Source organism: Rhinatrema bivittatum, chromosome 12 (genome assembly GCF_901001135.1).
Source record: "Rhinatrema bivittatum chromosome 12, aRhiBiv1.1, whole genome shotgun sequence".
NCBI lineage: Eukaryota > Metazoa > Chordata > Amphibia > Gymnophiona > Rhinatrematidae > Rhinatrema > Rhinatrema bivittatum.
This window is the reverse complement of record NC_042626.1, coordinates 33,783,996-33,796,766: the sequence shown is the minus strand read 5'-3', so window position 1 is coordinate 33,796,766 and position 12,771 is coordinate 33,783,996. Positions and strand designations below refer to the sequence as shown.

The 12,771-nt window shown below is 43.0% G+C and overlaps 1 protein-coding gene and 1 long non-coding RNA gene across 5 annotated transcripts in view; both read right to left on the bottom strand.

Annotated features, from left to right (window-relative positions):
• Positions 1 to 3,252, bottom strand: part of B3GAT1 (beta-1,3-glucuronyltransferase 1) — a 167,842-nt gene extending 164,590 nt beyond the window's left edge. For 3 of the 4 annotated variants that reach the window (XR_003852217.1, XM_029573646.1, XM_029573647.1), the window contains exon 1: positions 2,843 to 3,223. Coding sequence is in view for 3 of the 4 variants with exons in the window: in XM_029573646.1 (XP_029429506.1) it covers positions 2,843 to 2,881 (39 nt within the window). In the remaining variant the exon portion in view is untranslated. Of the gene's footprint in view, positions 1 to 2,842 lie in introns of all 4 variants that reach the window. The other variant, XM_029573648.1, reaches the window with a different exon arrangement.
• Positions 3,253 to 11,802: 8,550 nt separating this feature from the next.
• Positions 11,803 to 12,771, bottom strand: part of LOC115074608 — a 44,422-nt gene continuing 43,453 nt past the window's right edge. The window contains exon 6 of the long non-coding RNA XR_003852297.1: positions 11,803 to 12,454. This is a non-coding gene — a long non-coding RNA (uncharacterized LOC115074608). The remainder of the gene's footprint in view (positions 12,455 to 12,771) is intronic.

Genomic DNA, 12,771 nt, shown 5'->3' with positions numbered 1-12,771 from the left:
TTGTGCATCATTGATATTATTCAGGTACAGAAAGGTCTGTATCATATCTCCACTGTCTCTCCTATCCTCCAGGTATACGTATTTAGGTCCTGCAGTCTCATATAAAAGTCTTCCTATGCAGACCCCACACCATTTTAGTTGCCTTTCTCTGGACTGCTTCCATCTGGTCTCTATCCTTTTTGAGGTATGGTCTCCAAAACGGCACTCCAGGTGAGGCCTTTCTGCCCTCCAAATACATTGAACCCCAATTGCCAAACCTTAAACCATTCCTCAAGCTTTCTTAGATTGCATCGTCCGCAACACTTCACTGGCTAAAATCAGATGCAGCTCATAGGGCACCAGGTCAGAAAGTCTATTCCAGGCTGCTTTCCCGGTTAGAAGGGTCAACAGAGCCAGGCAGGAAAGGGAAAACTAACATAGAAACGCACCTTTTCAGTGCCTGGCAGTGTTTGCTGTAGGCAGCCATCTGCCACCTGCCACCATCTATATGCAGGGGGGCAAGTCACAATTTGCAAGGATGACATTTCCTCTCCTCCAGGTGTTATTATTGCAGTTATTATTGTGTGAAAGTGTTAGGCCATGGAAGGTCCGCCGATGTGTGGCACGGGGAATGTACTGGAGATCAACTCCTTAGGCAGGTTATGTCCCACCGCTCTAGTCCTCACATAAGCAGGCCATAGTGAGGTTTTATTAATAACTTCTCTGCATAATCTGTCATTTCCTCAACAATGCACTTCTGACAGGTAATTAGAATCCATACAGTAGAATAACTAACAAGGCATGATCAGAATCATAATCTAGTACTGAAAATTTGATCAGACCAAATCTAGGCTTAGGTGGCATAAGCTCTCTCAATGGTTTTTTTTTTCAGTTGGAAAGTTAATTAGCGTTTAATACATTCTTCTGCAGGAAAGCATAGAATGGCATCAGGAAATCGATGAAACCCAGAGGCCAGTATTCCAAGAAACAGAAAATGGATAACTTACCCGGCTAGAGTTAAAAAAACACGGGAGACGAGCACAGTGTTTTATTTACCGAAGATGGGGAGGTTCCCAGATAACTCTCGGCATGCCAAAGAGCAGATCTAAAGTTATCTGGATAACTCAACTCTGCCCTGGAACACCTCCAAGACTTATCTGGCTAACTTTTCTCGGATAAGAAAGGGGAATATTCAAAACTTGCCATTTAGATGGTTAACTTGTGAGCTAACCTCTTGGTATTTAGTGGAGAGGTGAGACACTTTAAACCATGGCATTCAGATTAATCATCTGTTTTTTCTTTTTCATTAAACAATGTCCACATCTAGACGTGGCTTCCCTGAAAGCTAAAGCCAGAAGCACTAGAACGCAGAGCTGTAAAGAGGAATTCCAGGGAGACGAGGTTGGAATGGGAAAACCATTCATTTATGACTTTGAATTTTTGAAAGTAATGTATGTGCTTAGGTGTTGTACACATTTACATCTCCTTCCTAGCCGCTGTAAATCTGTGCCAGTGCTGGATTGGTCTATTGAGGCTTGGGCATGCCCCGGTGGGCTGAGCCGGCCAGTCATGTGACTGGCGTTGGTCGCAGCTGCCCCATGCTTGCTGAGCCACTGTGACCAACACCAAGTGCCAGCAGTGTCTTCCCAACAGGAGCCTCCCCCGAGGCTCTCCGCTAGCAGCGTCGACGGGGAGGGGGCAGGGATCAGATGATGCCTTGTAAGAAAGGCTCCATGGTTGTTCAGCCGCACCACGGCCTATCTTGGTCTTAGCGAAACACAGTCCGTGTCAGGGGACCTGGTTGAAAACCATTGTACTGTATACCAGAATTTTTGGAGCAGCCACTTGAACGTGTTCAAATTAAAACAACGGATTTATGCATTAATTTGGAAGTGTGTGGACTGTTTAATAATACTCTCTGCTCTCTATCTTCATATGTGATTAGTTTTTGGAGAGCAGTTTATCTCCTTTTCCTGCAGTGTACTAGATGTTTATCATCCCAAAGCACCATCTATCCTTGTGGATTTTAGTTTGGATTTTGTTGAAGCAGGAGCTCTGCCTATCTTACATTTTTTTCCTAAATTTATAGGAAAAGAATAAGTAAGTTTTCCCATTTAGGAGTCAGCCCTCCATTGACTTGTCTATCCAGTCTTTAAGCTTGTTTTGGACTCTTTTAAGCCAAGTTTGAACATTTCCTGTGAGAGCCTTAGTATCCCTTTGCAGTGGATTAGGGCATCTGCTGTGTAAGGGAAGATTTGGGCAGACTTCTATCTCTCCACCAGAGGATAAAGCTGTCTGGTCACCTGATGCAAAGGAAATATATTTTGGAATGAACTGTCTTTGTACTATCTCCTCTGTTTGGAGGTAAGGACGTTTTATTCCACTCTTCCTTGCCTGATTTTTTCTCCCATTTTGAATTTATGCATTTGCATAGCATTAGTTTACAATATTTTAAGTTGAGCGTTAAAAACTTGCACTGAAATCAAGCACAAAACTTTTTAACACTCAACTACCTGTATTGGCCTATGAGTGAGCATATGAACATTAGCACAACAGCAGAATATGTGTGTTTGTGTCTGAGCGACTGGCTGGCTTTATAGTTGTTTCATTGCTTGGAAACTAGATCAAGAGTTTGGCAAGAGACTAACACCGGACTAGGAATCCAGGAAATATATATGAGACATTTAACCAAATTTGGGAGGGGACCAACTTCAGGCTACTGAAAAACCTCCCAGCACAGGTTTATTTCAAAACACATAACTCTTGAAAACCACAGTTTGCCAAATTAATTCTAAATACACAGCTAATTTAAACTGCACAGTTGATTCCACCACAGCATGTTCAAGTGGTTTAAATTTCTTACCTGGAAAAATACAAACTTCTTGTGATTCCAGTTTAACATTCCTGGGAAAAGTGAAAGCAGTGCACTACTTAATCCAGCTCTGCCCTCATAGGTAGAAGTTGTGAGGCAAACAGCTACTTAATCCTGCTTTTAGAACCCAGAAAATCACATCTGGTGGCAGCAACTTGCTAATGAGCTCAATGCTGACAGCTAAGAAGAAATTAGCTTGCACTTTTTTTCTGCCTGTTGTTTCAGAATCCAGATCAGAGACTACAACTCTTCATGTTCTACAGAGTCCATGCCAGCTTGCTGTTCTGCCTCTAAGTACCTCCAGCACTTCTTGTCAGCCTGTAAGTGAAGTGAGAACACTGTTCAAGCCTCTGCTTCAAGAGAAGCATGATTCAGAAGCCATGGATCTACCTCCACCTCTGAAGAACTCCAGTCCAGATAATCCACTCCAGTAAGAACCTGTTGCCACAGCCTTATCCTTGGGGGAGCCTGCCTTGTCTACCTTTCTTCCAAACTTGAGGGATTCCAGTCCAGCCGTGCTGCTCCAGAAGGAGCTCAGTCTGTCCATGCCACTCCAGGAGAAGTCCCAATTTACCATGTGAGTGGTTCAACTTTCCACTTATTCTGTGCCGGTGGTCCAATCAAGGGATCCTGAGCCTGAAGTCTCATGCTCCATGCACCCCATGCTAGAGGTTCCACCCTCCACTCACCCTGTGCCAATACTCCAGTTTTCCAAGGATCCTGAAACAGTGGTTTTACACTCCAGTCACCCTGTGCTTATGGTTCTGCCTTTCAGACACTCTGAGTCAGCAGTACTCCTGCCCAGGCACCCAGATTGCCCATAAAGGTGCACGCTTCTACAGCCTGACCTCCCAGAAGGGGGTTCTATTCCATAGCCTGACCACCCAGAGGGGGTGATAGTCCAGTCACGATGTGCCCAGAAGAGGACAATTCTCCTGTTACTATTTCAGTGCTCCAGCTTTCCAGCCATGTTCAAGTCTTACTTTGTTTACCTGACCATAGCCTCCTTAAAAATTGGGTCACTGGAGAAAGGGGTCTTAAAAGAGGGGGCACTGTTAGGATTTCACCCGACATGCAGCCTTATCCTACCTTCATGACTCCTCGTCATCAGCAGAGGCCCTAGGTATGCCTCATCACTAGTCATGTCAAGCTCCTCCTCACTGCCCTTGCCACACCCAAGTCCCAGCCCTATGTAAACCCATATTGCCATAGTACCCTGTCTTCTCATGGTGTCACTTCTGGCTTGGTGCTAACCCTTGGTCTGCCTTGTGTCCTGTGTGCCTTCTGTCTTTCCTTTCCTTGGGCCTATTCTGTCTGTTCTAAGCCTTGCTGCATTTGGGCTTCAGTGTTCTTTGTTTGGTGTTTCCCTTGTCTAAATCCTGCCCTAGTTTGCCTTGTTGGTCTTGTCCTGTCTGTTCCAGTATACATTCTTGCTTGTACCAGAGTCTTGTCCTTGTCTTGTTTCATCCTTGTCTTGTTGAGTTCCAGGTTGTGTCCAGTACCAAGCCTTGCCTGACTTGTCTTGCTGCCAAGCCTACCCGCCTTTTCCAAGCCTTGTCTCCAGCCTGCCTTGTCCAAGCTTTGCTTGTATGAACTCACCATTATGATGTATTGCTGCCGCAGAGAGTTACTGGCCACCAGAACCCAAGGGCTCAACCTGCGAGGGAGGGGGCTGGCTAGGTGAAAAACCAGTCCTTGCCTTGACCCGAGTCCTGCCTTGCAGTCCCGTGCTGGTCCGTAACAATACCCCACTATCTGAACTTGTTTGTGATCCAAAAATAGAATGCATGTTGTATTTATAATAACTAATATTTCAAGATAAAGACAACTTTGGTAAACAAAAGACACCCCAAAAATTATACAATTCTGGCAGCTTCTAGATTCTAATTATAGTTTAGTGAGTCCCATCTAACTCTGTGCAGGAAGACACTATATAGGATGAAGGATCATCTCCCTTACCCTCTCCCACTCCACAGCATAGACTTTGGAGGACTGAGTTTCAAGGCCAAGCTTTGGAAGGTGTTAAAAAAGTATTCCCCTGTTCATACGTTCAAGTCTTTTTTGAACAGCAGGTACAAGGTCTGACTGAAGTTGTGCAAAGTAGGCTGCTTACTCAGAGAATGTGATCGGAACTCATTGCTAAGAAAGGGCACAATGTTTGATCAATTAGGAACCCTGGGGGCACACCAGAGCCTCATGACCCATTACATCTCAGGGCAGTACTAGAGTGAAAATACACAACAGTGCAAACACCACAATTTCATGTCATTTGATTCAAATGGAAAATCAGAGTTTTGCATAATTAGCAGAATTTCGGAATGTTGGAGTTTCACATTTCCCGTGGAGCCAAGATTATCCCAAAAGTTAAGTACAGATCAAAATAGCAGATCTGTAGAGTAGTTGCTTACATTGCGGTAACATTTCAATGTGCTAGAACTTTTGTCATTGCAATACCAAAGTAAATATCACAATAATATAAAAATATCACAAAAAAGTAGCCTATATATTTATTTTGATCTGATTATTTACTTTATCACTCAATGTGTAAAAATAAAAAATCAAATATAAAGTTAACCCTAGCCCAATTGTCAGGGACAAGAGACTGAGGGGTCTTGAAGTGTTGTTGATTCCAAAGGTTGGCACTAAAGTCTTAGCTTCTGGACTAGCCGAGCATCTAAAGCCAGCAGAAGCAGTAGGAGAGACGTCTGGCTCAGAGGGCGCTGGAGGCCACATCCATGGGCAAAAGGGATTTGCTGGGCTTTAGCTAAAAGGGGTGGCTGGGAAGCAGGAAGCTGTTCATGGCAACCGGAACACTGACCTTCATTTGCTACAGAATCTACTACTTTTGGAAATGCATCTTACTCGTAAGTCAAGCTTCATTTTCAAGCCTGCTTCATTGTGACTTACTACTAACGCCTACTTTTGATTTATTTATTTTCTATTCTGCTTCTTTCACAGTTTACAGTGGATTACATTTAAAAACATTCATAACATATAAAACATAAATGAACATAAAACAACTCAAATGGAACTCTCCGAATAACATAGGAAATAAATACAATTAAGCTGTTGTCCAGCTTTTTGTTCATCTTTGCGAAACTGTTTCTGGCTCCAATTTCCGGGCTGAAAAGCCAGCTTCTGAGTTATGCCCAATTCTAATTATTGGCCAGCAGTGTAGCTTGCTACTCAAGTCCGAGACTGTTACTGTTCCTCTCTGCAACCTGCCGGACTCCTGACTGTCTGGAGCTTGTCCTAGGCCCAGACCAAGCGCCCCTCAATCATGTATTTGGAGGGTGGGAACCTGAAACCAGCTGCCCCAATCCAATATCCATAAATTCTATCCTTCACTTAAAATTAAACAGTCAATAAATCACCTATTAAAGTCCTTATCCATGAGTATAGCATCACTGATCACATATGAGGCTATTACCTGTGTAGAAAGGATCAACACAAATGTCGTAACCATGTTCCATAGAACAGGTGCCACATAAATAAATGTAGTCCAACAGGTGATTTCTTATTTCAGCTGAGAAAGGGATGGAATGTGAAGAAGAGCTTCCTATGATGAATGCAAGGTCCTGGAAGGCTTTTACAAAAACAACAACTCCTGAAGATATAGTGGGCCTACTTGATTCAAGCTTTAACAACATACTGAAGGATCTTAAATTTGACTCTAGCAGAAACCAATGCAATTCAATCAAGGAAGACCCTATTCTAAATGGAAGCCAGTAAGCAAGGAAACGTAGTGCTCCTTAGACTAAGACTATGGGACATGCCATAAAAATAACAGGTAGGAGATTTCAAACAAATCACACAATTAAGCTGTGGAATTTGTTGCCAGAGGCTGTAGTCAAGGCTTCTAACATAGGTGGGTTTAAAAGGGGTTCTACGAGTTCCTGGAGAAAAAGCCCATAAACCATTATTATATAGGTAGGCTTGGGAAAACCATTACTTATCCTTAGGAATGAGCAACTAGGAATGGATCTACTCTTTGGAATGTTCTGGATTCATGTGACCCAGATTGGACACAGTCAGAGACAAGATGCTGAGCTTGATGGACCTTTGATCTGACCCAGCATGACATATCTTATGTTCTTGAGATAGCCTAAATCAGCCTTATGGTTAGGAATGTAACCAAGCAAGATTGTACTTCCACCACTGGCTTCCTTTTTCCTTCTTTGGCCCTGTAGAGTCTCATCTGACTGAATCTCCTTACTCCATTTCTGCTATGAGGGAAAATACCAGAGCTCCAAGGTATGATAATGCAAAAGTTATGGACCATTACTCTTTACATATTAAATATAAATTCTGAGTTTTTATGGTTACGTTTCCATAACATTTGTGATTAGAAATGAAGGATGCCATAAGAAATCCACTCCCATCCTCTAAAATACTGTAAATAAGCTATAAACTCCTAGGAATGATAAAGTGGGTCAGTAAAACCCTAGGAGGGTAAAGAATTTCTTGGTTTATGACACAGTGACACTATGGCGCAACCCTATAAGCATTAGAACTGCTTCTGAAATATTTAAGAGGAAAATGTATGCGCAGCCGATGATATTCCTTGTATGAAGAAGGATGATCGATTGTGCATGTTTAATGTATAAAGTGCACATTTAATAAGTTTAGCTCTTGTTTGTAAGGCACTCTGGATAAAGCGCCATATTAAAGTAGTAAATAAATTAAACAAACATTTAAAAGGCAACGTCCTGGTTTAAATCGTCCTGCGCTGTTTGACTCTAATAAATTTCCTGAAGCCTCCTGTTTGTCTTGCTGCATGCCTTGACTAGATGGCAAGCTGCAGAGAGAAGGGGGCCGTCTCTTGTGTCCGCACAACACTGCATATTGCATAACGTCTAGCAGCACCAATAGCAATGATTAAAGGGGATGGGGAAATCTCCGGACAATTGTGATGGAAGGATCACGGGCCAGATTCCAGCCCTGGCTCCGACTGAGCTAGAAGCCTGAACGAACAGGAGAAAATTGCTAGATCAAAAAAAAAGAATAGTAGAACTGTTTTGAACTGATCCAGTGGCCCAGCTGCAATGCAGCCAATGACCATACAGGAGATCTGGGATCGATTGCTGAGGCCAGCTTCAGCGACTTGAGCTGGGGGTGCTGCCGAGGCAGCCTTCGCCCTGGGGGATGGAGGCACAAGCTATTGGCCAGACTCGGGGTAGGCATGCACCAGGTTCTGGGGGGAGCCGTGATTGGTGGCCCTTGGACGCAGACTATTGATAACATGGCAGGCTGAACAAGGTGGGGGAGATGATTAAAATTGGTGGTCCCTTCTCTCCTGGGTAGCTGTGAATGGAAGCTGATGAGGCTTTAGCTACAGTTAGGTACTAATTCTGATTGAGCTGGAAGCCCCAAGGTGTAGGAGGAATTATAGGGATGTGCATTGTGCAGTGATCTTTTTTTTGTTTCGTTTTTGGGTTGTTTTGGTTTTAGGGCCATTTCGTAGTTAAAATGGGTCAGGAAGATCTTATTTCCTTTTTTTTTCAATTTCGGAGGTAGTGCACACTAAGTTGAACTGCTCCCGAATGACTGTCAATTTAGTAACATTTTCTGTTACTGCACACTAACAGTGCACAGTAAGTCCTGTTAGTGTGCAGTAACATGAAATAACAATTATCACGAAATTTAGGTTTTTTTTTTTCAATTTTCGGGATTCCTGAAAAAAGACGAAATAGACAATTTCGTTATCTATTTCAATTTCGTTAAAAACGAATGCACACCTCTAGGTGGAAATGCTCAAGCAGCAAAAAAAAAAAAATCCTCTTTAGATAGGATGTAAAGTAGGTTATAGCCTATAGGCATTTAAAGCATGTCCTGAGTCCATTAGTTGTACACACCTGCCAAGATAATGCCCCCTTACAGCTGTTGATTCATGTTAAGGGGAGAATATTCCCGGGCAGCATTGTGTAGTGAACCCTGCACCGTTCAGTGTAGAACAATCATCAACACTGGAGGCTGCTTTGTTTTAGGAGTACAATCTCTAGGATCTTTTATTAGCATTCCTACACCATTCCTGACAGCTGTTCAGTGCTGCAAGAAGCCAGGACAGCAGCCGGCTACCATGCCCTGCCACAGGAGGTTAGCAGAATGGGAACTAAATTGAACATTTCAGTTTCCCATGCATTCTTTAACCTACCAGAGCCAGGGCAGACCCTGAGGACATGGCCTCTGAAAGCAGATTCACTCTCTGCTGAGTCTGATGTACAGAAACCTGCATTGGTCTTGGGCGGGAAGCTGCAGCAGTCCTCATGGGATTCGGACTTTGCATCCCTGAGAGCAGGATCAGGCGGAGTGATCCACCTGCGAGTCAAAAATCAGGATAAGGGAGAGACAGAACCTTTTCTTTGTCAGGTAATGAAAGGTACTAAAATGACTTTATTTGGCTTGTATTTAAGTAACCCTGTCTTTTGGGTTTTTTTTAAGTCTTTTCTATATTTGAATAATCAAGTGTTCTCCCCCCCCCCCCCCCCCCTATTCTGTGACTGGGAAAAAATGTATGACGCATACACACAACTTATTTCTCTGGCTCTCCTTCCTTCTTGCTCTCTCTCTATATTTATATACTGTGGTAAATACCTCTTCAGCTTCAGTCAGGCTCTGATTCCAGCCAGCAGGTCACACAAGCGTGGTTTCCATAAAATAGGCTTGGCTTATTTGTCTTCTTCAACACTGTTAATGGTCCTTTAACTAATACAGGTTTTTACAAGAAAGCTAAAGGCTATGGCAAATAAACTCTTGACATAACAAGCTAATAATTCACTTGGGCTGCATGGAGCCTGTACAGACAGGACCAGAAGAGGGAGCCAACCTCCATTACCCAAAATAATGCAGTGACCTTTGCACCATGGCTAGAGCCCATCATGCCATGCTTCTGGCTGTCTTCCTGAGAGAGATCTCTCTCTTACTCTCTCGTCCACTCCCACTCACCTTTTCTCCAGCTTGGAGTGGTTTTAGAGCATTCCTGAAAATTCCTTCTGGACTTTCCATCCTACCTGGTTACTAAAGATTTTCCCCCATTTTGGGTCTATGGGAAGCATGCTCAGTACATAGACTCCTGGAGAGAGAGTCTTCCTTCTCTCTTTGAATCCAGGTCTCTTTCCTCCCACTGAGCTTCCAGTCACTCTCTGTGCTTGTGCGGAAAGGTTTCTCCACTGCTGTGCACACCCAACTGATTATCGCTTGTCGATTTTCCTGCAAGTGTACCCAGAGAAAGAAAACATAGGACTTTTTAAATTCCCTGCTGACAATTCTTAGTGATCCTGCCAGACATAATGTAAGGGGGTCTCTTACGAGTGACTTCAGAGCCTCTCTGTTTGGCCTGTGGTAGGAATGGAAGGAAGCTGGCATGGAGCTTGCCAGCAGATGCATGCTCCCTTCTCTGCAAGGACTTCCTATTGATAAGGAAACGTGTGCGAGGCAGGGGACCCACGGCACCTGCTGACAGGCCCCATGCTTTCTTCCCATTGCTGCCACGGGGCTGGAGGAGAGGAGGGAAGGGGCACAGCGCCATCTAGATGCCAGCTGGCCTGCTTCGAGCTGCGGCATCTTACCGGGAAACTTTTGAGTTGTGCTAATCTTGCGATTGCTGTTGATTAGCAGGAGAGAGGCGGGCTAGGGGGGAGAAGGAATGCATATCAACGTTTTATCATTTACCCCCACTTTTAAACACATACAGAATACCCTATGAAGTGTGGTTGTCCCCCAAAGCTTGAGTTTTATATCAGATTTTATTTTGTTTATTTTTTGTTTGTGTTGTACACTGGTACACGGCTTCATAGCCTCTTTGATAGAAACAGATATCAGCAACAAAGGAAACCGTACTCCGAGACATTAAGGAGCTGATGCAATAAAGCGCGTTCAGCCTATCGCACAGGTTTACGTGCAGTTGGCTGTGCGTTTTGGACACGCTAGACTAGCACCCAATGAATGCAATGAGATTAGTGCATCCAAAACATGTGCCCAAACAAATGCGTAGTTGATAGCGCCCACCACATGTAAACTCCATGTAGATGAGGTTATTAGTTATTATCCCTGATGCAGAAAATCACTGGCCATCCAATGCACACTTTTTAACATGGCAAATTTAACTCCAGCCCTGGAGGTGACGAAAAGTCAATCTGTAAGTCAAGGGCTTATGAGAAATTAAAAATACAGTCCTCTGTGGTTCCTCCTACTTAGTATCATCGTAACACTTAAATTTACTGCTAGCAATGTTGAAAAATAAATGTATATTTATTGGCTTGATTTAGAAAGAAATTCATCTGGATGCACAATTTAGTCACCCATAGCTATGGGCATCTTTAGCAACCTCAGCAAAATTGGCCAGAAATGGGATAAAAATGGGCACTCGTATTGAGTGCACCTGATGCATTTGAGCACTAGGGATGCACATTTCTCCCCTAGCGTAACCTTTTTTACGCAGCCCCTCATTTAAATACTGCATCGGGGAGAGGGGGGCATGGTTTTTTTGTTTCTTTTTTTTTTATTTATCAGCAAACAGCATGTGCTCTATTTTCCAGACTTGAAACCCCCCTCCCCCCCCCCCCCCCCAAAAAAATATTTGGGCTTTCCCTAGCCAGCAGGGACTCAGTTGGCTTGAAATGAACCAAACTGAAAATGGTCGGTTTTGGTTTGGATTGCAAATCTATTTCAAGCACATGCACATCTCTTTGGGATCTATCCTCAGCAGTGTGGGACTGGAATAATTGGTCAGACTGGATGGACCAATTGGCCTTTATCCACCATCTTCAGCAATATGTGGGAAAACCTTTGATAAATCAGACTCCGTGTCTGTCAAAATTCACTTTGGTTTATGGGCTGTTGGATTGCACCCCTCCAGCACACTTTGCTGTCCTATGTCTCCAAATACGAGTTAGAGAAAAAATACATCCGTCATGTCAACCATCACTTTCTCCCCAATGAAAATGCTGTCACAGTTTTATGTTTGTTTATTTTATATGATATCCTGTTTTTCAACATAATAGCAAAGTGGTTTATAATACTAATAACAATAAACAGCATAGAATAGTATTTCAGTGACAATACAAACAAATCATGTATCAATGACAAGTAAAAACACAAAATAAGTCCCAGAAGACAAATTGTAGTCAAAAGTTAAAAACAGAAAGTCAACATTAATCTTTTAAAGACTCACTAAAAAGCCTTGTTTTCACTGCTTTACTGAATTTCATGTAGTGTAATGGAAGTTCTCATATTAGAATACAAATCTGCCAATTAGGCCTTTCAAAGCCAGATTTATTTATTCTTTACAAACACACATGGCAAGTGGTTTCATCTGCCTTCTTGATGTGGAGACTAGAGAGGAGACGAGTGGGCTTCAGCCTTCCAGATACTGCTCAGCTGTCCATCAGCATTCATAAGATATTTTTCTCACTGAGCGTAGGCTGTTTATTATGACTACTGGCTTCACTTAATGGTGAAAAATCTCCAATCCTGGATGATAATGAGGAAGAGAAACGAATTCCAGACATCTGCTCACAGTTCATCTTCTCGACGTATAGTACAGATTTATCTAAGGCAGGGGATGGATGGAGAACTGGGAGGACAGTGGATAGAAAAAAGGGCCTAGAGGAAGAGGCAAAATGAACAGATAGATTATTTTTAGTGATTGTGCAGTGATAGTCAACAATGAGCAGGCTACTTCTTATAAACGTGTAGTACTGGTAAAATTAGACTATATATTACTGTTGTAATCAATAATTCTATAATTAATAATACTATCTTCCTTAAATAATTCATGGTGGAGCAACTGACTTGGCTACTAATTTTACTGCCTTCCTTTGTGCACGGGTGAAAAGGCTCTGTTTGATTCGGAAGCCTGCTAGAACCCTGTCTCCCGATCCACTGGATAGCGCTGGTAAAATCCATATTATGCAAGGAAA